At 35.5% G+C, this 27,024-nt stretch overlaps 1 protein-coding gene across 1 annotated transcript; it reads right to left on the bottom strand.

Moving 5' to 3' along the window:
• Positions 1-172: 172 nt before the first annotated feature.
• LOC113492148 (ATP-binding cassette sub-family A member 1) lies at positions 173-26,963 on the bottom strand. Its single transcript, XM_026869484.1, has 31 exons — positions 26,765-26,963; positions 25,912-26,142; positions 25,574-25,827; positions 25,317-25,490; positions 23,684-23,928; positions 23,299-23,409; positions 22,057-22,198; positions 21,557-21,736; positions 20,792-21,004; positions 19,202-19,305; positions 18,074-18,206; positions 16,134-16,363; positions 15,420-15,585; positions 13,883-14,116; positions 13,319-13,460; positions 13,141-13,244; positions 12,666-13,051; positions 12,048-12,257; positions 11,028-11,132; positions 10,427-10,598; positions 9,810-9,935; positions 9,239-9,362; positions 8,605-8,723; positions 7,251-7,375; positions 6,700-6,880; positions 5,977-6,138; positions 5,332-5,489; positions 4,949-5,045; positions 4,375-4,566; positions 3,997-4,099; positions 173-3,681 (listed from the first exon to the last, which is right to left on the bottom strand). Exons 2-31 carry the CDS (start codon positions 26,121-26,123, stop codon positions 3,498-3,500), a joined length of 5,088 nt encoding a protein of 1,695 aa, XP_026725285.1. The 5' UTR covers positions 26,124-26,142; positions 26,765-26,963; the 3' UTR covers positions 173-3,497.
• Between the last annotated feature and the right edge of the window lie 61 nt (positions 26,964-27,024).

Below are 27,024 nucleotides of genomic sequence, written 5' to 3'. Positions count from 1 at the left end.
ATAACAGAACAGGTACTTTCAACGCGGTCTTATAATCGACTGCATGTCTCCAAGGTCGCAGGTTTCTTGTTTCTAAATAAATCTCTTGATCAATCTACACAATTTGTTTAGTCTTACGTAACACAAACAAGCAGGGTTGCAAGTTATAGGTACATAAATAATAACAAGTATATAGAATGTCCTTAAATTTTATTAAAAATTGTCTAAAACACTAGGTACACAATACAAACACCATTCTTATCAAATACAATATACAAAACATCGAGAGGTAAGCAATACTTTAAAGCCAGAATGTTGCGTAAATTATAAACATTTTTTTTTACTTTTCAAGCGTAAAAATAATAAATAATATCTTTAATAATATGCTATGAGTTGCGTTGCGTAGGGATTACATATAATACTTTACATTCAGAGGAACTTGTACTAACAAAATTAAAAATAAAATACACTGTATATGGCCTTTGCCTAACAGCGTACACGAGTTTTCCTAAATGAATATTTAATCGCATATCAAATAACAATAGATCACAAATCATATCACACAAATTCATATCTTGTACAATAATTATCACTAATACTCATAAAATTGGGGCGCTTTTTCAATGGCCAACGTGTTTATACTTCATAGGCTCATCACGAGAAGTATTCATAATAAGCAAGCGTGAAAAAAGTAGTGACGCAAAAGACAAATGCCAGTGCACTGGCAAAATAGAAACGTAAATACTTTTAAGCTTATTTAAATAAAAGCACCGTCTTTATCATTCGTTTGTATAGTAAGTGGCTTTTGAGCCTTAAGTATCGAGGTAAAAGGTACAGTCGTCTGAACTAAGAAGTCAGTTTAAAAATAGGTTTAGTGTTATAAGTAGTGTTCGCTAACATCGACAGATTAAACATGTATTAAAACTGTATAAATTTACTCTATTTTAATATTTAAATTACGTAGTTTAATAAAAAAAAATACGATCTATTGGCAAGGTTACTCCATAGAAACTTGATGTATGAGATTTATTGTTGGTAATTACTTTTTACCATATCAATTATGACAGCAAAAAAAGCTTTGGTATAGTACAGAAAAATAGTTGAGATAAAAATATATTAACACAGATATTCGCTACCAAAAAGTTTTAAGTTATATTGCAATTTTGTGAGTATTTAATACATCACTAGCGTTTATAATTCGATCATATTGTTTCCATTAATTAATTAATTATACGAAACTAGCTCAACCATGTGAGTTGAGTATGCGTCATGAAATTTATCTACAAAGATAAGCACCATTCAATTTTAAACGTACCCAAAACATTTGACTCAGGTATACTTTTACAAATTTGAATAGTATTATTTCCTCTATAAATAGAATTGCATTTACTTAAGCATGGCCTGTAATTTGTAATAAACTGTTAACATTATATTTTTAAATTACTCTGTGACAATACTGACAGTGTTAAATCTTAGCCAACTTTTTCTAAAGAAAAGGTATTGACGTACACGTTTTTCTGTATTTATTTTCAACGGAGGTTCTAACTTATTACAGCCACAATTTATATTTGATGTAATACTGAGTATCAAATAGATTCGTGTTTTCTTTATTTTAGGCCCCAAACAGACAAGGCGGCTTACATAGTTGGATAAATACGCGTATCAGCTGCGATGGAACCGAAAAATAATATTATGGTGTGTGTAAACGCGGTCACAGATTAAATTCTAATTAAAAAAAACATATATTATGGCTCATGGCTGGCAGAGTACTTAAGTTTAAAATTAAAAATAAAATATTTGAACTATTTACTCCAGAAACTACGTTGTATATTTGTCTAGGTTGTACTATTAACTTAAATTAAACGTATATCAGAAAAATATTTGAGATGTCAACTTGAGATTTGTAATAACGTGTTCAGATCTGAGTGGAATGACGATGGTGGATATTTAGTTTACCTATCTAAAAGCGACCGTTCGATGAAGACAGCCGAGTCCCAAAATATGTGTATATTCCCTGTCTGCGTTGAGTTGAACTTTTTGACAGGTTGGCTAATTATAGTCCACGAGGTGACCACGGTGAGTCACTTTTTTTTTTTTTTTGTGTCCATATGTGCGAAAGCAGGCAATGCAAATACATTTATAACTTGCGAAGTGTTATGGTACAAACTAACATGCACTTTTCATAACGTGCGATTTTCATCTATATTGCTAACAAGTGACGTCAGAAACGACGGTTTAGAAGCGCGTCTTGAAATTTTGAACAAATGCAGGTCAAAAGTAGACTTTCAGATTTAAATATGGAGATTCAATTATTACATGATGGTTGGTTAAGTACAATGAGGAGCTTACGTTGAAATTCAGTTTAGCTAATCGACATTCATTATTTCAATATCATCTTATGAACAAACATTGATTATATGTACTATGGACTTGAGTTCTCACGACCTCACCCTTTAAATCACAGGTTGAAGAAGGTATACAAAGAAAACTTAAAATAAATATAATATTACGCAAGTTTCACACAACGCCATCTAGTGTCAAAGTAAGCAAATAAATAAAATAAAAAAGTTTGTATTAAGAGTAAAATGGTCGTGCTCATAGTACGAATATCTGTCCTGGGTAGAAATCGAACCCACGACCTTTCGCTTAGCAGTCAGGGCCTCCAACCACTAGACCAGCAGACTGAGCAATGAATATAGGATGCTAACAAATAAACTCACATTTAAAAAATCATAGCTGTTAGAATAGCTGCCATATTTTTATAACAATATTGCGTTGACAGCGCAAGTTGCCAAAACAAAAAAAAATACACGGCTGCTGTCTGAATCATCTGTAATAGATGTTAGAGGCAACTGATGATGAATGGGCAGTAAATAAGATTGAATCACAGCAAGTTTAGTACGTAGTACACAAATCAACGTCAATACAATTACAAATTGTTCCTATTAAAACTATTGCATTGAATACACATTGTACGCATTGAGTATATAGTTCTCAAACACATAAACATCAACATTTAACGATACACTTGGAATATATTATCTATAAGTTAAATCCACATACAAAATAGTTACGTCGTTTTAATATTCATATAAATACATATTAAGTACTATGTATAGTCGCAGATACGACGTTATTCAACCGGATCTTTGGATTTTCACGTAATATTAATTAATCGGCGATAGTTTAAAAGTCCGCATAACCTTCGAGATCTTAAACAAACAGGAGAGGACTTTTTATGTCACTCGAAAATAGACTTTAAACACGTTGGTTGAAAGCTTATTCATACTTGACCAAGGTAAAAAACTTGCGTTTGCTCTAGGCCACGATGTTCAAACAATTATGCACTTTATACTCATACCTTCAGAGTCTATTTTCTAATGTCATCAAAAAACTAGATGTCTTCTGGAGCGTAACAACCAGTATTATATATTCTATCGTCGATTACTAAAGAGATTCAATACATATCCGATTATCAGCTGTTTACCCTGATGTAATTAAAATTCGTGTAATATACCTCAGGATTCCGCCACGCCCTGTTGTCGTGTGAACGTTAAGAAAACCTGTTCCAACGTGGTCTGCGAGACGGAGTAGTCTTCGATCGGGAACTGGGTTCGGGCTTCCTCCATAACTGCGAACACCTTCCACCAAGGCAGGCCAACGTCGCTCAGGTAGTATGTACTTATACCGAGGTATGATTCACTGTAACAAAATACCAATTGTCAGTTTTTTTGGGTTTTGTAGCGAAAGGGTTAAAACAGAACTTTATGTACTATCAGGTTGTATCTCATAAACTGTGATAGGTATTCATTTGACAACTACTATAAAAACAATTACTAATAGTACGTCAATTAACCAGTTATTTTCACAATCATTAAGGCCTTGTGGTTCCAAGTATATGTTATTATGTACAAGGTTACAGGTTCGATCACACACAGCATGTACTTATGTAACTACATCTAAATTTCTTTAATATTCTAAGACGTGGTGTCTAAATAAATAGTGTAAAATTCTTACATTAATCTGGCATTGTTGAAGTTCTCCGTTATGTATTGATTTATATTGATTACGTCTGTATCCCTGTCGGCGCCGGTTTTGCATTTCACTATCAACGTATAACCTGAAATATAAATTACATGTATCAGTGATTTGCGAACACTTTGTGTACATAATCAAAATTACACTAAGCAATATTTTGAAAATGTAAATTGACTTATGTCAAAAGACAGCGTAAATATATTTTTCCCTGTGAACTGAAAATCAACCCTATGTGCAATGACATAAGGTTCAAAATAAAAAAAAATCTTCTGCATTTGCAGCGTTAATTGACTTTCGATGTTATCGACAAAAATAAAATTGCGGCATGTTTCGATACAAAAGCCTTTAGACGCCAACCTTGCGAGAACTTATTCTTCAAGTGTTGCAACGGCCCGAGGCAGTAGAACCGTCCGTTGACCATGACGGTGAGTCGCGAGCACAGCGCCTCGCACTCCTCCATACTGTGTGACGTCAGCACGACGCTGCGGCCCGACAACACCGCCTCGCTTATGCAGCTCCACACTAAACGCTTGGAGGCGGGGTCCATGCCTGGGACAATGTGTAAGTAGGCTTTAGGCTTCATATTTGGTAGGTTGTAGGTAGAAGAAAGGTGGGAAGTGGGGTGTAGCTAGTTAGTAATTATGCATCGCTTCCTGACGGCTTGATAAGGTACGGACTTAAGAAAGGAGGGACGTGAATGAATTTACTTAGTGGATAACTGAAAACATGTATTTTTTCAACAGCAGCGAGGTTCTCAATTCGTCCGTATTTTGTATTTTTTGTTTTAATGAAACGATATTGTTGATTCTCTTTTTATTTAACTTAAAAATGCTGTCAATTATTTTAGGTTCTGTTGTTAAAACAATATTATTAAAAATAAGTTACAGTGATGTTTATTGTGATATTATCTTAGCGTACGCAGAATGTTTACCTGTGGTAGGTTCATCTAGGAATATTAAAGGTGCATCTCCCAACAGCGCAACTGCTGTGCTGATTTTTCTTTTAGTTCCTCCGCTACATTCATGTACCTAATACGATAGCAAACAATTAATTGCAGATCGATCATTATTATAATCAATGTACTTAATTCCAGAACTCTATTATGAAAATCAACAGTCACAAATTTCTCGATGCTAACCATCAGTTATTGCAGAAATATCGCTTCACGTGTGAAAATAAACCATATTCCTTTGACATAAAATATCATATACGATTTATAGCTATACTTATGACTGCAGAACTGATATCCTTTCTAAAGTCAGTTAAAAATGAATCTTAATTCATTGACATAAAGTATAATTGAGTATACTATACCTTCTTATCATAGTGCCTAGTAAATCCGAGTGCCTCAGCAAGGCGCATGGCTCGCGCGTTGCCCTCCCTCACGGGAATACCGCGGAGAAGACAGAACACGCGCAATGTCTCGCGACCTGTCAGGTTGTCGAACAACGCGTCGAACTGAGGGCAATAACCTGTAATATGAAGGTGACAATGTATAAATATTTTCATACGAATTTAACATTCATAGGCACATGATATCTCATTTTATAGATTTATCATCCCATTAGTCAAAGAGCTGGCTTGCATGTATTTCAATGGACTGAAAAAAGCGCGTTATCATTTAACCCTTTCTTAATTGCGAGTCATGTACTCGATTCAAATATTAAAAAAGAACAAGTCTTTGAAACTAGCGTTTAAACTAAGAAATTAATAGACTAAAAACATCTAAAAACCCACGTTTTTAAATGTCACTCTATTGAATTTTGAATCAAAATCGGTCCAGCAGCAGCAGTTTTCATTATTGTAAATTGCATTGGTTTGAAGCTACCCTGTAAATTTCAGCCTGCTAGCTTATCGGGAAGTTCCTCAAAATTGAGTTACTAAAATCCAATCGGAACAAACAAACAAGAAAGGTAAGTTTATAAAAACGGGGGTATAAATCTTCATATGCTCACTAACCGATGCACTTGTAGACGTCCTGCAGCTGCGTCTTGATGGGCAGTCCGTGCACGAAGGCGTCCCCTGCGGAGATGTGCGCGTCGCCCGTGAGCATGCGGAACGTGCTCGTCTTGCCCGCGCCGTTCACGCCCAGCAGCCCGAAACACTCCGCCTTGTGCACCGCTGGGGTACATGTGCTTGTTTTACTTTCATTACAACGGCTTACCAAACCAGTTATACTCACTGAATATATCATTGAACATAACAAATTAACAACTAAATACCTTACATTACTTGACACACGTTTAAAAAGTGAATGAAAATTAAAAATATTTTTTCAGAAACAGTTGCAAATGCGGACACATGATAGGGTAGTTTTAAATTGTAGCATAATTTGTAAAAAGCTACAAATGGTCAATAAAAATGATGTTATTGAGACTCTGGGTTTTAGATAATTTTCATGTAAGTAGCCACAGTTTGATTTGCAATAGATCGATACAAAAAATAATAAATTGATAAATAAGTAGAGAAATTATTTGCTTTTATGTTTTCGTCCTGGCCTTGGAGTTAACGCCATAGAATGTTAGATATTATATAGTCTCATTATTGGATTTTAAATGAGGGCTTATAGTTAGGTAATTTTGTTAAAATTTGATGTTAAAGCATGTTCGAAGAGCGGCATCGACTTCTACATCAATCAGAATACTTTTACAATTAAATTTTCTTTGAATTATAAATACTAACCAAACGAAATCCTATTGACTGCTAGGAAATGCTTGTAGAACTTAGTGAGGTCCTTGCACACGAGGCTGTGGCTCGGTATGTGAGTTCGAGACATGTTCTCAACGAGGCTGCGCTCGGCCGCCACGTCGCTGTCCTCACCAGCTATAGCCGGCGTTGCTTTGGTACTTGACTTGTAGAACACCTTTTACAACAAATATGTATCGTTAGAATAGTCATATGACTAAGTATTTGTGAAATGTATTATGGTTGGTTAGCAACAAAAGGCAATTAACGTAATCCAATTCACAAATTAAAATAATTGTTTAGCGAAGTCTACAACTTAGATATTTAGCAAATTTCGGTGAAATTCAAGAGTATAGTTAAATAAAATAAAAAATGCTTTCTATTTTAATGACTATGTTAGTGTCATAACTCTGGATGCTCCAACTCTAACTAATGTCGTATTGTTGAGTTGATACGCCTTGTAGATCTTACAGAATTCGTGGACTATTTTGCTGTCAGTAAAAATAAAAAGTTCAAGCAAATTTCAACCTTATTATCTTATAAGTTACCTTGTTAAGCAGCTCATATTCCTTGATAAGCAGTATAGTGAAGGCTATGATGCCGACTACGCTCATCATGAACAGGTATCTGCCGATGCCGGGCTCATCCCATTTCATAAACGGGTCGTCGTCGACTGTAATATAAATGAACAGTATTATTCCTGTGCAAATCTAGCTGAATTTGGTAAGAAAGAGGTTGTAATCACGTCTACTGCTTAAATTTAAGGCAACTAACCATTGTTTTGCAAGAGTTTTGGAAACATCGAAAGCACATGCATGTACAGTCCGCGACAGCCGCGACGTTTGGATTTATGGTGTACAGCGACTTTTTAAATACTCGTGTTTAACGACTTTTGAAAATTTCTAAGGTACAGGCTATTTTGTTTCCTAGTTGCGTCTATAGCCTATGGCATTTTATTGTGAACAGGTGTTTTGTAAAGTTGATTCTGTTCATCGACTTTTGGCGCTGACTTTACCTCAGCCTTTTTCTATTGGGTATTGACCTCGCAGCATGTCGTACCCATGGTGATTGTGGTATTTGTGGTAGTGATATAGTATTCTTTATACACCGTGATTTTTTAGTCGTCTTACAAAAGCAGCCCAGTTCATGTATCCAATGACTAGAACACGTTCATGATAAAAAAAAATAGGTATTTATGAGATTTGAAAAAAAAAAAACATTTTTTATTCAATATTATGATGCAATTCGAAGTTTTTTAGAAACACAGCTCTGTTGCGAGCGCGGTCCGAGCCTTGTAACAATGGTGAGGGGCGCGGGCGGCGGCAATTTTATCATTTTTAAGAGTATATTTCAGATTTCTCTTGTTTAATTTTCTTCGTACTTATTATCTTGTTGATGATAAAAAAATAATAATCGCGCCTAAGGGTATTTTACGTCGGATACATGAACTGGGCTGCTTTTGTAAGACGACTAAAAATCACCGTGTATAGTATGGTTTACAGTGCTAAGTAGATATTTTGGGGGTTGATAATTCTGACACAAAACGAAACTTCGATCTAGTCTTCAAAATCGGAATAGGTATATAAAAGAGGAATCTTTATTTGGGACACTTTAATTTGGAAATATTTTGGTTTTAAGTTTAGAAGCACAGTTATCTCATTTCATAAGATAAAAACTAATTTGTTAACAAACATACAACGAACAAAAAACATATTACATAAGCAAAGTGCAAACTCTAAATTCACATTTCATATCTCTATTTTTATACTTACTGTAGTCTTAGTGACACATACACAGTTTAGAGTGATAAAACCTTTTTTAAAGTATATCTAAGAATTTCTCGTCACATTGATCTATCTACGAAACACCAGTACATAACACGCACTCACAAAACTCACTTACTACAACACACGGAGAGGTTGAGCTTGTGACAGATGGTGTGACGAGTGCAGTTGTCGATGTTCAGCTGGTGGCAGAGGCCGTCGCACGCGAGCAGAGAGAACGCTGACACGCTCATGTCCCTGTAGTAAGGAGAGGATTGTTACCTAGCCTGTAGACTTTCGTTGGCTTAGTAGAGATGCTAGGCAGACAATATGAACGTATTTTGCTTGATAATTTTCTTGAACTTTGAATGATAATTGAACTATCGCGTATAAGGTGTAGAATTAATCTTTCAACAGTGATTCTTTTTCTCTGAACATGATTTGGCATTAGATATGCAAATAGTATTTTTGAGTCGAAAGCTACCGACAATATCGTAAACGCCTTATCAAGAGTATTTTTTTAACGACTCCCGAGCGAAGGTGTTTTAATTCTTGTTTTGCTGGGGTTTCGCAAACATTTAAATCACATTTATACCCAGGATCCCGAAAAACATGCGTGGATCACACAAACACTTGTCCTATGCATGGACCGAACTCACGACAAATCAAGCGCAGTGGGTTTGGCGTGGTGAACTAACCACTCAATCAAATATTAAAAGCATTTTTATGTTACAGTAAGTTCCAATCATAAATAAATAAAAAAAGTAATTTACCTGAAACTTCTACTGATGCAGTAAATAGGCAACGGAGAAAAAATCCAGTCGAACAGATGAGCGTAAAACGGACTGCCTACTTCTGGTAATCTCAATAATTCGGTGATTAAAAATGGCATGCAACCTGATAATATAAAACAAATTAATTCATTAATTATGTCGGCTCAAGGTTCTTCTCAATTATATGCAAAATAATATCATTCTCAGATCTACAACAATAAAATAAGATAAGACTGCAATGTTTAAGTGCCAGAGTGCAATGTCAGCGTAAACAGTATTTTGTTAAGTAATTTATTATTCACGTGTAATTGTTGTACTCATTGAATTTAAAATTATAAACTTTTATAAGTAAATTATAACACAAAATAATCTTAAAATCACATTAACTTATGATAATATTATTCACATATGCGTACAACGGCGACTGAATTAATTTAATTTAATTTTTTTTTTCAATGTTCAACAGCTATTAATATATTGTAATAAAATGACATGATTGTATTATGTGAAACAATTTTTAATAAGCTATTGGTCATAATCATTTCAATAATAAAAGTAGTTGTATGCTTACCAGTAAAAATGTTCATAAAGCACATTTTTGAGAAGCCGGTAGCGGCCGCGTCGAAGAAGAACGATGCGAGGTAATGTAATGGTATTGTCGCTATTGAGAACACCATGAGGACTAGAAGTACTCTGCCTGTAAAGTGATAAATAACCTTATTTGAACTATAGAGTATGTACACTATTGTACACCTATCCGTGTTTTATTAAGGCAAGGAAGGGCAATGGACATAATATTTAGCGTTTAAGTCATTCAGCATCCGACATGCTCAACCCAAAGCGGAAGGAGTCATTTGATGATTACCTACTCATCCAAGAAAAAGGCCCGAAACAAAAACAAGCATTTTTTATTTAAGTTGTGTTGTGTTTGCTTTTAGTTTGCCTTTCATTAGCGAGTGGCTCCTTCAGTTCATGGTGAAAATTTAAAAAACCCTAAGAGTTGCCTGGTCAAGAGGCTGAAGAAAGAAGAAGTTAACATCATTTTATGTTTAGGAAGCTTTAAAAATAGGTTGTTAATGCTTTTCAGTAACTAATATCCGCCACACTTTGTTTGCTGCATATTACAATCAATAAACATTATGCAACATAATATGTTTCTTCTGGTAACAAATTAAAAAGTCAACAAACCTAACTCAGTAGGCGTGGACAGCGTGCTCTCTTGGAAGCAAGCTAGAGTCAGTATGATGCACAGATAGACGAGGAACAACCAGAGCCAGTCCCACACGAGCGCCGTCACCCACATGACCGCCGGCCGCACTCCGGACACGCGCTGGAGGAGCTTCGCGCCGCTTATGCGCTCCTGGTACCACAGAAAGGATAAGTAACTATTTATTTGCAAAATTATAGAAAACTGTCAGGGTGTCTTTGTGTTGTGACTTGAATGTTTGTGAAACTCCACGCGAGGCAAAGATTAAATTTCTGTAAGTGGGAGGATTTTATTAAATAATAGGAGAAAGCAAGTATATATTATGTTAATATTCAAGTGCTTTCAAAGCAATGCCACTTGTATCGGGGTTGATATAAAGTTGAATATTAATTAACAGTGCGAATTATTTTCCAGTAAGCAACAAGCAAGTGAACAAAAATTGTCTTGCTGAGTGAGCAATGTTAATTGATTTTCAACCAAAACCGAAAATACCCTAAAAATTCGTTTGTGCCTGTGAACTCCTTGATAATTTTATTAGTGTAACTCGTAAGATTATGTAATAATAATATTGCTATTGCTTACCTTAATAGGAAACAGTACCAAAAACGCCGTCACGAAAGCCATACAAAAGCCGATGTTAAATGCGAACTGAAATCCCATACTGCTGCCAGAAGCCATAACTTTTACCTAAAACAAATGAATAATGATGTATTAACGACTATTGATGGTCTAGTCAAGTCTAGTGGTTAGGGGCCCTGACTGCTATTCCGGAGGTAATAGATTCGATTCCACACAGGACAAATGTTTATGTGATGAGAACGATAATTTGTTCTGTGTATGGGCGTAATTTATCTATGATATGTATGAAGTGAACCGGTCGCGCTGGAGAAAATATGGAGAGGCCTATGTCCAGCAGTGGACTGCTATAGGCTGAGATGATGATGATGATGATGATGTATGAATTTAGAAATATCCAAGTACGTTTATTAATTATCTAGTATTCATAATACAAGCTATGCTTAGTTTGAGACTAGAGAGCGTTGGGGGAAAGTAAGAAAAAAATCATACAAATTAAATGTTTCAACAAACTTCATCCGTCAATCATCTGTTAATTGTAACTTATTAAAAAGGTCTATCAAAATATCTACATTGAATGAGTAACGACAACTGTCTGGTCTAATAGGCCATCTGCACCGCCGCGCGCCGCAGTTTAATTTAAATAACCAAACCATTTATACTCAATTGGACAACTCAGACCATTTGATCTTAGGTCGATCTGATGATTATTTAAAAGGCATTTTTCTTTGTCTTAATTGGAACATACATCAATTTTATATTTGGTTTTAGAAAAAAATATTTTACATATTACGTAAATCAAAGACAAAAATTAATTAAATCAAGCATTCCTACCTTTCATTATAAAGAAAAAAAAGTCTTTACAAAATAGTTGGATCAAATTGCACACGGTGTCTTAATTTGATTAAGATTGGTTTTGAAGATTTTGAAAATTGATTAAGCAGTTTAGGAGTCCATCGCGGACAAACAATGCGTAATGTGTATTTAATAATATTAATGCATAAATAAATAAAAAGTTCGACTTACCAAATGCTCTATGGAGTACGGTAGAGGATGATTGACAATACTCAACGTGCTCCCGGGCGACAAAGCGCCGAGGATTGCATTGTTGACGAGCGCAAGCGAAATCGCCGAGTCGTGGTAACCATAGTTACTGAACCAGGCCGTGATGTTTCCCTTGCCAAACGTCGCGCCAGTCAATAGCTCATACCTCACGCGAGCTAGATCAGCTGCACTCTATTGTGAAAGAAGATTTTAAAATAATCAGTAATCTTTTAAATTTCTAACTTCTGACGGCAGGGATAGCCGAGTGTTATAGGTCTCCACGCCGAAGCCCCCGAGTGCGACGTACCGCGGGTTCGATCCCGCGATACATTACGACACACACAGGAATCTGGGCGTTTCTATGTATTTAACTTGAATGTTTATGAAACATCTTCGTAATTCAGTCACTTCATAATATAATACAATAACAGTTATCCTTGGAATCAATTTGATTGCATAACTCTTGATGGACTAGTGTAATAATAAGACTGCATTTAAATAAATAAATCATGGTGACATTAAATAGGTTCTAAAAGTTGGCGTTCACGAGTCCCATTTAATCTTTGTAGTTGTCAATGTATCCGAGAAAAATGAACTCACCATTTTCAAATAAAACTTCCCTAAGTCTGAGGTTCCTAGGTCTGTTAGCCCCATTCCCGGATACGTCGATGTTTTAAAATAATCCTTATACGCCATCATACTTTTAGCCTCTATGCTACCATCAGTGACACCGACTTGTGACATGAGTGTCTGAGTCGTCGGGAATCCGCTTTCCAAACTTAACTTCAACGGCGGCAATTGTGATAAAAACTTCCAAGACCTTGAGATAATTACAGATATTGTTATGTTAATTATCGGCGTCACGAACTGTATGAGGGTGGTCAGTTTGTTTCTCATAGTGTTATAGGCCAGTTTCAGGAACATTGCCTTAATGTGGTTCCTCAAAAGTTTCACTCCGCGTACTTTTTGGATAGGTTCGCTATACGCTGGAAATGAGAATAACAGACTTAGTGTTATCCATACAATACGTATAAATAAAAGTGGAGAAGCTTAATAGCTCACTGTATGCACTTACAAGAACATTGATCATTTTCAATAGGTACCACAGCAACGTCATTGTATTCATTGGCAGTTCGAGTTTTCTTCGCAGATGTTGCCTCCAAATCTTCTGCACCTGCCCTATTAAAAAAATACATATGATTGGAATCTTGCCATAGAATACCTACTATAAAACTAATAAAAGAAGCACCTACTTCATAAAAACTTCTTCCAAACTGGTGATTGATAGTCCATAGCTAGAAACGTTCAACGATTCTTTCTTCGCCTCAAATTCTTTCAGCATATCCGGGAATTTGCTAACATGGTCACTCGGCAATATATATGTTAATTCAGAACCTGAAAATTCACTCCATTTTATACCGCTTGAAGAACTAAAAATATGCGACCTTGGCAAGCAAAAACGGGCAACGAACTCATAGTTAAAAATAAAAAATAGTCAATTCGAAAGTAATAAACTAGGCTTATGAGATTCAAGTAGTTTCTTATTTAGAAAGTATTCTAATAACATTCTTTGAGTTTATATGGTTATATAAAGTTCCTATTAAATGTTTAATGTAAATATTTTTCATTTGTTTTCAGAACAGGGGCCTACTGCTACGTCTTAATGTAATATTATAGCGGGTATGAAAGAGAGATGCCTCTCTACGCCATGTATTGTTTTGTATAATACGTGGTAGCAGGTCCTCAGATCAATACGACAAGCCTAAGAGCTGTTTAGGCTGCTATTACAACATATAAAAATGTTACCTTTCACTTACCAATATTAGTATTTTCTTTAATATCAGGCACGTAGTTTTTGAAGAATTTAGTCACATGATCAGCGACGCAATTCTCTCCTTTCACGATGGTCATTTTATACCCAATGCCGTAATGTTTTTTGAGGAAGTATGGCGTGCCGATACACTGTAGCCGACCTCCGGACATAATGGCTATGCGATCGCCGAGAACATCCGCTTCGTCCATAAAGTGTGTTGTGATTAACATAGTTCGACCTGAGTACCAAAATACTATGAATACACAACATGACCTTTTTTTCTTCGTTTTTAAGGTAGGCAAAAACACAGGTAAACATTTTACATGAGTAAAAACTCGTCAATTGCGAATCACTGCCGCACTAATTTCTTGTCTGGCAGTTGTTGTCTCTAACGTGTTTATTTATTCTGTATTTGCTGCTTTAGTGGCAATAGAATTATGGAAATAGTTAATGTCAACGAACTATCGCGGTTAATGCCTGCTAGCCTGGTGATATATGAACGGACCGAATAAATATCGTAAAACTTTTAGTAATAGGTACCCCTGACTGAACTTCAGAACCTTTCTTATTATACGTATATTTGTACCTTAGACAAGTGATACACTTCACGTACCACTTAGAGTATCTCTAGCTTTTACCCATAAAAACGGAAAGTATCATATTTCGTCCTCTTAAACCTACACCTACACCTACATAGCAAGAAGGTTGTAATGTTGTTGACAAATACTTCGCTACGAGTCATGTCAAATGGTTCTCTTCAAAGGCTCGCAATGGATGGAATGCTAGGTCATTGGTCGCAATTATTATAAAAGCGTAAGCTCTATTGAGCAATGACTTATGAGACACTTAATATTAATAGTGGAAAATTTTAGTGTTTTGAAGAATACCGGATCAATACCGACTGGCTTGTATAAAATCGATTTCAATTCTATTTATAATATCATCTGTTTATAGTGGTGTGAAATTCTGAAAATAACAAATTTACTGAAAGGAGCTGCGAGGAGCTCGTGGCTAAGCTATAACCGCATAAGTGAATCGATCACAGGTTACGCTATGCTTGACGCGGATGGTCCGTAGATGGGTGACCATCTTTGTAATAACGAGTTCCTCCGTGTTTCGGAAGGAACGTTAAATTGTGGGTCTCGGCTGTTATTCCTACATCTTTGACAGTCTTTACAGGTACATAGTAAGAAGCTTGAAAAAGTCTGACAACCAGTCTAACCAAGGGGTAGAGTGTTGCCCAGGTAACAGGGTTGGATAGGCAGGAGGTCAGATAGGCAGTCGCTCCTTGTAAAACACTGGTACTTAGCTGAAACCGGTTAGACTGGTAGCCGACCCGAACATAGTTGGGAACAGGCTAGGCCAATGATGAACAAATTTACTGAAAACGATTATTTTCCTCCGTTACTAAAACAAAACCAAAAAAATCTGACTGAGATTACAATAAATTTCTTTGATTACGACAAAAACCTTGAAATAACGGAACATCAGCCTGTTATTTTCAGTTGAAATATTCAAGGCATAGAATTATGTTAACGAACCTTTCTTTTCCTTTTGCAGTAGGTCCCAGAGCGCGCGGCGGGCGGCCGGGTCAAGGCCGGACGTCGGCTCGTCGAGTAGTACTACGCGCGAGTTGCCGCACATCGCAGCCCCCACGGATAGACGACGCTTCTGACCCCCGGACAACTTGTTCGACGTCACGTCACGCTGACAAGGAAAACATACTTAATAATATTAATAAATAGATATTAATAAAATCAAATAAAATGTAATTACATCCTTATAAGTATCATATCCTAAGCACGCCAATTTTCAATTTTCATTCTTCAGTAAACAAAAATTACTGAAGAATGAAAATTGAAAATTGGCGTGTTTATGCTCACTTTTTTTTACAGGAGACATTTTAGTGTAAAATATACGACCGTTTTTGTAAGGACATTAATCTCAGGATAGGTACTAAGCTGGGTAGGAACATTAAAGCATGTCTTTACAACATTGTGAATATATTCCTCTTTCATAATTTACCTGTTCATTTTTTCCACCTTAGTACTAAGTTATGGAAACATTTATCATAATAACGTTAAGTACCTATAACGATTATAGAAATATATCATTCTTATTAACTCTTAACTGGCTTGCAATAATTCTGCGAAGTCATTATATAAGTAGATACAAAGGTCAAACATGCAAGCAAAAAAACACGTGGACGTCATCTTAGATAGAAAAAAACAAGACAATTTACATAACATACTAACCTTCTGTTCCAAATCCAATAGTTTGACGAAATGATCGACTTCTTCATTCAATTTACATTTCGGTACCCCTTTTAATCTTGAATAAAATATGATGTGTTCGGCGACCGTGAGGTCTGGGAAAAGCACGTTGTGTTGCGGGCATATGCCCAGTGACTTACGAGCTAAGCCGGTTTCATGCACTATATTGTACCCGTTGATAAACGCTGTCCCTGAAGTTGGGGGCACCATTCCTGTACAACGTAACGTAAGGTTTAAAAATGAAAATGAAAATCTTTATTCGCAGAGACATGGTAAATGCAAAAGGTGGTATAAGAAAATAATATACTTAGCATATCTCGCCTTCTGTAGGCATGCGAAAATTAATACCTAGCATAATATCTTAATAAGAACGATCTTACAATAAATTGTGAAGAAACAGTTTTGTTAAAATAAGAAGTTTGTTTAAGTCAATGTATGTGTAAGTTAATGTAAAGAAAAGATTATAATAAAAGAAAAACAATCATAAATACGTCAGAAGAAATCTGATATTAAAGGAAAAACAATGAGATTGAAGTCACTGTCCTATTTTTATCTAGCGACACTAAAATACTAAAACTTAAATCAAAAAATAAACGACGGATTTAGTGACGGTACATAAATCTGAATATAGTATCAGCGTTAGACACATACATTTCAATGAACGATGCAATCAGACGAGTCAAAGTATCATTACTACAGTAAAGTGGCTTTAATTGGGCAGTTGTTTAGCACGCGACTCGTAACTTAGTGAAGCCCGAACGTTGACACGGGCGTTAGTCACTTGTTTTACACAATCTCTACTCTACGAATGATTTTGTTTGTCACTGTATATTTTAAAGTTATTTATTCGTTCATTTTTTACGTACAATTTTAACATCGGGATTATTTGTTTTGGGTACTTATGGAGGTTTAAAAAAAGTTTGTTAACGTGGTAGACTTAAAATTAAGTACAAAGAATATCTGTTCTGTGTAGGTTCACACTTCTTCAACAAGACCTCAGCAGGTAAAAATATGCTAGCAATAAAACACGTGGAAGGGAGGTTACTATTCCGAAGCAATATTATAAAAAATAATACTTAAAATTTTAAATTATGCTTGGTAAAATGAAAAAGCTATAAAGTTCCCTAGAAGATTTATGCTATTGACTATTCTCAATACGCGATCTTAACATATCTAACGGGATCGGCAAAAATACAGACATCGATGCATACGTGTATTCAAACTTATTCAGTGATTACTTAAACAGTGACAAAAGACATCAACATACAGACACGTCGAAAACCTTAGCAACTGAACCTTATCCTAACGAAAATTGGAATCTTCCCGAATTTAAACTCTGGTAGTTAACAAATTTCGCGCTCTAATGACCTCCCGTGTTAGGAAAATTTCAGGGAAGTCGTGATGAACATTAAACTAGATAAGTATACGGACAAAATTTAACACGAGTTTAAAGTATAAACTAGGTAGGTTAGCAACAAAAGTCGGGAGACAATCCGAATTGCTTTTGAGCTGTCAAATACGAAAATAGGCTTGATATACCAATAAAGTCATTGTAACAAAACACTTTTAATAGATGACTGTTGTATCTATGCAGTCATAACGCTTTATGACATTTTGTGCCATATCGGTGGCATGTAAAGAGTGAGTCTATAGGTGGTGATCAAGGGGTACGAATACTTTTTGCTTTCGTGCACCATTTTTAATATCGTGGAGAAATTCAAGTCTTGTTTAGACGCGATTCGTAAATACTCAAAATGAATTATAAAGCTAAATAGGTTTGATACATAGTAGTTAAATCAGACTTAATTGCGACACGTGAAGCAACATTATGAATAAGTACACATTTGGTATGCTATAACCAACTTCTGTTGCCGACTGTTCTTATTACAAGACATAAAACTATAATAGAAATAGATAATAACCTGTAAGCATCGATATGGTGGTAGTTTTCCCTGCTCCGTTATGACCCAGTAAAACAGTAATCTCGTTTTCATACATCCTTAGGTTCAAGTTATCGACGACTTTTTTACGGCCCTTGTATATTTTTGTCAGATTCTGAAAGGGAAACATTTCTTAGTATCGTAGTCATTAAGGTTGGATGTATGGAGGTTATAGTTAAAAATTATAACGTCCTTGACTGACTTCCAGCCACGACGTTTCAGCTAGTGTCAACTTAAATTAATTGAAATAAAATCATCAAGTAGGGTATATCATCTCGTTTACACGTATGTTTTTGAGAACGCTGGTGTCGACATTTTTACCTGACTACCCTGAGAAATGTTAAAACATACTCAATCACTTGCTTCCAGCCATGTACAATGAGCGCAAAGCAGATGCACTCTCCATTCCCCTACTTTTATAGCCAGATATGACGGCAATCCGACACGACCCGAGAGATAAGACACTCCCACATTTTTACATTCATCCGTTCATTCCGAAACACAGAAAATGTAGGGAAGCATAAATGTTTAATAGACGTAATCTTAATGTCGAAAACTTGACGAAATTCCAAGGGTAATTCGATAATGTCGTTTTTGGATGCTAACGACAAAATTGTGAATTAGGTAAGGTAGAACACGCAATACGAAATTACTTATGATGTCATGACAGGTATCCTTGGGTGAATTGATGACAAAAAATTATAGTAGACTTTCCTTGTTTGATGAGTTTAGAGCAGAGTAGTATAAGAGTTGAAGCTCGTGGCTAAGCCATAACTGCATAAGTGAGTGCGATCGCAGGTTAAGCTACGTTTGACGCGGTTGGTTCGTAGATGGGTGACCATATTTGTCATAACAAGTTCCTCCGTGTTTCGGAAGGCACGTTAATTGTGGGTCCCGGCTGTAAGGGGTATCGCGTTGCCCAGGTAACTGGGTTAAGGAGGTCAGATAGGCAATCGCTCCTTGTAAAACGCTGGCAGGTACTTAGCTGAATCCGGTTAGACTGGAAGCCGACCCCAACATAGTAGGAAAAAAGGCTAGGCCGATGAACTATAAGTTCAGAGTATGTGTGTGACAAGAAATCTAGGGGGAAACCCGCATTATGTCACCTACCTGTATATTGACGCCCGTCGACACACCTTTTGGCTCTTCATCATGTACGACCTTGAGCAGCGCAGCATTGTACTCCAGGTCTTTAGAGTACCTCCTAGTCGCGTCTAAAACAGGAAATCTACTCATCATACTGATAACAAAATGAACAATGGATGTTAGTCATTGGCATTCGTGGGCATATGAAGTTTAAAGTTCAAATCGAATAGATTAATCAATATTGGAGTGGGTGTTTAAGCGACCGTCTAATAATAGGCTCTGCAATATATCAGTGTCTTTTACTTAATACTTGGTATTCTAAAAAATAAACCTAATGTTCTTTTCTTGCCCATGAGTCATAATATGAGCAATGTCATTGTTTAACCATTGTGTCTATGACCGAGACCGTTGTTGTATACAGAAAATATAATTGTTATCATAAAGAACATACATTAGATTGCAAAAATCATGGAAAACAGGGCTTCAATCGTACATGTTGTCAGGAAAACAATGGCCAGAGCAGAATTAATGGAACATGCATATTACGAGTGTAACAATGAAATAGTTCCAGGTGGTACAACATTACTACAGGAAATAAAAATAGTAGGAAATGCCACATTTCGTATTACTTTCTTATCAACAATTTTGCTACCGTTTCTCAAGGTCCCGTAACCATGGCAACTGATAAAAATAAACAATATACAAATGTTTCATTTCAATTAATAGTTATAATGAAAATGTATGACGTTCTAATAAATTATGTATATCAAGAAGTAATTTATACACATCGACCCAATTTTGAGACCGACAAGAAATTTATAAAACACCGATCGACTGAAGGATATTTATATATTTAGATTTTTATGATCGATTACATTATTTATTTATCAGAATACATGGAACAGATTTTTAAATTATATTTTATTCAGATCTTTTCTAAATAAACATGTATTTTACGAAAATCTGACATTTTCGAAGCTATGGTTCTATTCTTTTTTTTTAATTCAATGCGTCTTACTTTTGCCGCATTAATTAAGTCGAAACTTTTTTACGTGAATGTTTATTAAGGAAGTTACTATTTTTGGATTGACTTTTGACACCCGTTAGCAACAAAAACTTTTATAACTACTTGAATTCAAGAATGGATCAATTAACCGGTTTAAGCTGTATGCGTACAAATACAACTTTAACGATCTTGACCGCAATAACATATTGGACTTTAGTACGAATAATGTATTATAGGAGTTTCATAAGCATAAATATTGGATGAGATACAATAAAACCATGGCGAAATGTTACGCAGACATCTTGTTGTCATAACTTTCGTTCTATATTTTTTTATCGAGTTCTTAATTTCGGACTATAAACTTCCTAGTTTTGTTCCAGACAATCGGAAATAAACGGAACAGCAAACGCGTCACACGTTACCAACAAACTTCGCGAGCATTTGTAAACAATGTTCAAGAGATTCCGTGAAAACTGCTTGCCCTTGAAATATTGATGTCGGGCTAAACGAAACTCTATATATAGAATTCGTTACACAACATATCAAGCTTCAAAAACGCACTTACATACCCGTTCGTATTTTATTCAGTTCTAAACAAGTTCACTGACCTTCAACTTTGTGCTTGTTCGGTCGCCAAAAGCTTTTCGTGACCGGGAAGTACCAAGGCAGTGGCACTCCGTACAGGCCGGGCCTTATTTTCTCCACATACATGGCAATGAGCATGTATAATATTGTGTCGAGAATAAGCATTAGAGCGATGTGGCCCGGCTGGAGTTGGTCGTGGTAGGAAACAGGAGTGAAGAATTCGTTCCATTGTAGGCCTAAAAAATAAATGAAAAGTTTAAAAATAAGAACGGCATACGGGATTTAAAACTGGTACACAAAAATATTTAATGTGAAGCGGTCAAGGGCAGGAGAATCTGGGTGCTGTTTAGTGTAGGTTTACATTCAAAAAGTGTGACTTTGTAGCTTAATCTGAATATAAATGACTTTTGATTTAGATCGATGTATTCGAAGAAAAAGTCAAGTTGAAAACATGCAATGATAAAATCAAATGAAAGTCACTTGAATGTGAACTGAAATTCATATCCGACCTATCGTAAACCTTTCAAGGCGACGAAGAAACGCTTAAATAAGTAATTTCCTTCTTTGTCATGTTGATTGTCGGTTTTACAGGCTGTTCTTTGATGACAGAGCATATTTGATATAGTTTCAAAACAATTATATCTGCTATTTCAAATCAAAGGGACATTATAGATGAAAAGTAATAATTGTTTAATAGTTAGGGTCTGCGATTTGAGCCAAGGTCCAAACGTTTATTTCAAATCACGGCCAGTAAATCTAAATAAAAAGTGATGGCTGTATCAACTTACCTCTGGAAGTTCCCTCGCACATAATGATCATTTGGAAAGCATATCCCATCGCCGTATTAGATATCAAACTTAGTACTAGTTTTGTTGTCAGACTTATATCTTCGTAGAGTACTTGTGTGAGCATGAATATAGAGTACGCTGAGAACCACGCTAGGCCCATAAACGATGCAGCGGTGTTGGCTACGAAACATAAAAAATGTATGCGTAATAACCAGACAGTACTAAACCAATGTGACGTTTTCCACTAGAAGCGATTAAATTACAGTTTCAATAATTGTTTTGTTCTGTATTGATCGTATCGACCCAAGGACACGACAATTTAGCTGTTCGTACGAATCTCGCGTATCATTCGCCAGATTCGAATCACCACCGGACGATTGGAAAACAAGAAGTATTTACTATTTTTGAATGTTATTTTAGTACACATCACTTTGGTCTCCTGCCAGGGGGCTGGTTAAACGAAATTTTGAAAGCAAAATATGTATAAAAAAATAACTTACCTCGAGAAAAGAATACGCTGATCATAAAAGAGAACGCTAATGAAGCGATAACGAATAACACCATAAAGAAAAACAAAACTGTCCATGGTGTAAACGTTAGGACTGAGTATCCGTCGCCAGCCACCGTATGGTTGAATGGTATCTAAAATTGTAACATGAATTTTAATTATAAATGTCAGCAGGACTTAAGATCACATCTTAAAACAGGTATCAATCGATTTTTTTTTAATTTTGACTTAATCTAGCATATATATTTTTAAGTTCTATTCGTTTACTTTTCTTAAACCGCTCACACATTAAGTAATTTGATCCCTGTTTCCAGGCGGTTTCACAAACATTCAAATCACATGCACAAAGTGGATTTTATAAACGCTTGTCCTACGTGGATCAAACCCGCGACACGTCGCGTTCAGTGAGTCTTCGCGTGGTTACCTCAACTACTCTGCTATCCGTGCAATCAAATTATAACAGTATCTAAAGGTAATAAGTTGAGATTACTTAAAACAAGGTTTCATTCATGTGTGCTCATTAACCATAAACAATCTCGATTAAAGGCGTAATGATCTGAATGAATGCATAATGATGACATACCTGATATGGAGTTCATCATTCTACTTTATTCTCAGAAACCATTAGGCCATTGACGTAAATTCTGTCTCGATGACTTTGATACTTTGGCTGCAGGGATGGCCGAGTGGTTGAGGTCACCACGCCAAAGCCACTGTGCGCGTCGTGTCGCGGGTTCGATCCCCGCGTAGGACAAGCATTTGTGTGATCCACGAATGCTTGTTCTGAGTCTGGGTGTCTTTGTGCATGTGAGTTGTATGTTTGTAAACCCCCCGCGACACAAGGATCGAATTCCTTAGTGCGGGAGTCGTTTTTTTTTTAAATCTTAATAGAACATTACATTACATTACATTTATATTTTTATTTCAGAGAACAGCCCTCTTGCTAATTTGCATTTCTACAATCATACAATTCTACATTCTACAAGCGTTAACAGAAACCCTCGAAAGTTATTTTTCACGGGCTTCGAAAAGGAAATTTTTTGTTGTTTTTGTTTTGAATAATAAATACATTATACAGTTTGACTTGTGATCTCCATACATTCGTATTCAAGCGTTTTCAATCATCGTGAGCAATTGTCGAAACAGTTTTTTGTTAGAAGGGTAGAAAGGTTGGTGTGTGACAAGACAAAAAAATACTATCTACTATTTTAAATACCTCTGACTTGGAACTTACCTTAAATAATATTACAATGAGTATAACAGATATCAATAGGAATGAAAACTGTTTAATGAACCATGCCAACCAGTGCAGCCACGACGGAAGACCCATTATTGTCATTGTTTCCTGCCAACATACAGATATTGATTTGTATACGATAACTTGTACTTACAGAGTTCTGAGTAATTAAAAAATGTAAATAAAAAAAGACATTTGGGCGTTGAATGTAACTTTTGACTCCCCTAATATAAGTGAGTAACATGATATTAAATAGTCTAATAGCCTTCTTCGAGAATCAGGTTATCAAATATTGATAAACTATGATTTTTAGTTTCAAGACATGAGTACGATGACGCCAGCTATTTAGCTCTAATACAGAGAGATAATATAGATTATGTACCTTTAATTGCAGTTCTTTTTCAAAGGTAACAACTCTGACGGTATTGACGAAGGTATACGCGAAACAGAGCATGATGATCATCGATATGAATCTCTCGAGCGCGGCCAGCAGTTGGTCCTCTCTGTACGCCAGTTGAGGTAGACGTTGTAAATACACTTTAGTGTTGATCGGTTTCCCAGCCTTCTGTTTTATGATTTCTTGCGATATAGCATGCTGGACTGCTAGGAACATTTCCGGGGAATAGCCTAAAAATATTTTGGAGGTCAGAGCATGCGCATATAAATACGGTATTCAGATGAAACCAGTAAAACTGTGAGACTGTGTAATAACTTAAATATAAGTAGCAGGTATTTTACTATCGAAATCTATTCTACGAAATCTATTTGGTCCGTCAGATATAGTTCCAAAAAAAATTAGTACTTATTTAAAGGAACGAATGCTAGTGGGGGCTTGTAGCATCACTTGCTATTATATTATAGTAAGCGCGCCTACTAGTAAATGACGTCATGCGAGATTTTAAATCACTGCATCACATAATTTTTTTGTTCACGAGATAAAAGAGAAAGTACGTATCCAATATTTCTTAGAAATCTGTCTGACGAACTACAATTTTGTCAAATACCTTATTCGAAACAAACCAAAGTAGGATTAGAGCCTAAAATTACGCATGAAATCAAACTCCTTGTATGCTTGTTGTAATATATTCGTTGATGACGACATAGAAAGAGCGCCATTTTAGGCCCTGTAGTCGTATAATAGGTAATTAAAACCTCATGTTTTCGGGACGTTTTTGTGCTTGTTTTATTAAATTCGCTTGTGATGCTGGTATTAGGTCAATGTTTTTTTTTTGTTTAAATAGTTTAACCTTGAATCGTACACACTGCAGATACGTGAAACAGCAGCATCATTTAATAAATAGGCGGGTTTGTGTTATCAATTATCATGAACATAATGTTTTTTGTACATTACAACATTTTTATTGCCTTGTTTAGTACTGTTACGTAATGTCGACTCTATTTTTTACCGCTAACTAGATCAATGAAAAATATTATGTCCACATTGCGGTATTATCACGTACAGAGTTTTAGAATTTAGTGATTTACGACGACTCAATCAAAATGTCGCATGACGTCACAATACGCAAAGTTATGACGTAGATACTAAGTGGCCCTTATCTTAGTATTTTCATTCATTATTTCGAATGTCTGATAAAGCCTACATTTCGAATACGTAAGAATACTCTCTCCGTGCGACGACCGAAAGTGATGAAATATTCAAGATTACTTCGTGAAAAACATGAAGATTCTTTTTCAATTTGTATTTTTTCGGCAGTAAAAATAAAAAGGAGTTTTCACTTAGATGTAACTGTCGGACATCTATTTAGTATATAAAATCTTTCTTCCTTTTATAATTTACGCTAATAACAAATGATATGAATGAATAATTATGCTTGTATACATTTTATATCTAAATTCAAATTGTTTTTTTAATTACCTAACAAATAATAAAGAACATACGAAACAAATGGGCAAGTAATTACCGAAACAAGTATGAATAAATAAATTGTTATGTTAGTCACTTAAGTGGATGACTAATGAAAAATGTTGTCGACAAAAATGGAAATGAATTGAACCTGGTGTCTTCCCGCCATACATGTCGTCGGGGTCGCGGGGGCCAGGTCGCGGGAACAACGGGTACAACAAATTCGTTCTCCAGCTTGCCCTCAACGGATGTTCTACCATCGGCGTTCTCATAACCGCCGGGAACCTCAGAGTTACCTTAATATCATCAGGCCATTCAGTGGCATCTGAAATACGTTTTTTACTGTAATATACACGACATTTCACACATACAAAGTAGACAAAAACATACATTGTATAATTTACTTACTAGCCATACTGTCATCAAATTGAATCCCAACAAGTATTTGGTTCATAACATTTGGTTGGGTCAGAGCTAATTCCATTTCTTTAGCGTTCTTAAAACCTTTAGGCTTAGGCATGTCTGAGTCGAATAGGTAGGCCAGGAGTATTAGGAAGTTTTCATCAGCCACCATAGTGATGGCATTCCTAGTTACAGTTCTAGTCAGTTCATTGTCAGGTGAGAAGGCCAGAGTTCCTGTTTTTGCTGTGGTGAGATTGCCTCTAAAATATTATCAACAAAATAATAGCATATCCATCAAGAAATAGGCATTTTAGTAATTAATAAAAGACTAAGAAAAAACTTACAAATTTCGTCCAGTCATATTGAAGTATGTTGGGGCAAATGGTGGATAGCTGACATCTGGTTTCGATTTTGGATCGACTAAGCATCTTGTCAGTATTAGGAACAGAGAGAATATTACAGGTGATGCTATCTCGAATATAGTTTGCCATTTGTGCCTTCTTTGAAGGAGGAAATTCTTCCAAATGAGTAGCTTCAGTTTATCAAAGGATGACATTGTGCCATGAGTCAGTCATCTAGAAGGATATTGTTAAGTTAACACAAAATAATATAATAATACATTGACTTGTTGTTTTCCTTCAATTACTTATTAGGACAACCTTATAAAGCCATAGAAAACACACCAAATATATCAGAATTTAAGAGAATCAAACTATTTTGAATTAACTTTATATTACATACTATTAATGCATAGTAACATTATCAACACTTTCGAGTCTAAAACATAATTAATTGTGGAACATCACAGAAAACCAGTGGTCAATATGATTTAAGGCAGTTGTTACACTTGTAAATATAGGGAAATTTTATTTCTTAAAAAAATAAAGACATACTCAAGATTTTTTTACCAGTCTAATAAGAATATATTTTTTTAATATTATTATTTTCTTATTAAAGTGATATATATAGAAGAACGGTTTATGCGGCGCATTTATACCGGCATTATTTTTTCTTTTGTTGCAGTCTTTCTCTAGTTGTTCACCTGATTTACTATGTGTTTCGTGTTTAATATGCTACTAAATACATATAGTGTTCTTCAGCACTATTACTTATTATTAGACACTGATGCGAATGAAAAAACTGGATTATTTTCGTCGCAGTAATCACTTGCCGAATATGAAATAATAAAAGACTTACCAACTAACACTTCATAGATTCATATTTTTTATTAATTAATTATAAATAATATTTTAAACACACATGCTGCTATGGCACTCAATACACGGTTTTTAATTAATTGATGCTATTTTAATGAAGGTCACAGATCTGAGAGCACAACAAACTATCTATTCTACAAGAGCAAAACCTCCCAACTACTACTGTAACTGAATATCAGTCAACTGATTGTCAATGTCATTGTAATTTTGACAGATATAATGTGACCAACAGTGATAGCA

This window comes from Trichoplusia ni, chromosome 3, assembly GCF_003590095.1.
Source record: "Trichoplusia ni isolate ovarian cell line Hi5 chromosome 3, tn1, whole genome shotgun sequence".
Taxonomy (NCBI): domain Eukaryota; kingdom Metazoa; phylum Arthropoda; class Insecta; order Lepidoptera; family Noctuidae; genus Trichoplusia; species Trichoplusia ni.
Note: the sequence above shows the minus strand (reverse complement) of the source record. Positions and strands in the feature narration are given on the sequence as shown.

Bases quoted from the DNA above. Each gene is read 5' to 3' on its own strand.
- LOC113492148 (XM_026869484.1), bottom strand. From the start codon at position 26,123: ATGTCATCCTTTGATAAACTGAAGCTACTCATTTGGAAGAATTTCCTC. The intron at 23,410-23,683 runs GTACATAATCTA...GTATGTTGGCAG, and splicing joins AAAAAGAACTGCAATTAAAG to GAAACAATGACAATAATGGG. The intron at 11,133-12,047 runs GTAAGTCGAACT...CATTTGTTTTAG, and splicing joins CGTACTCCATAGAGCATTTG to GTAAAAGTTATGGCTTCTGG.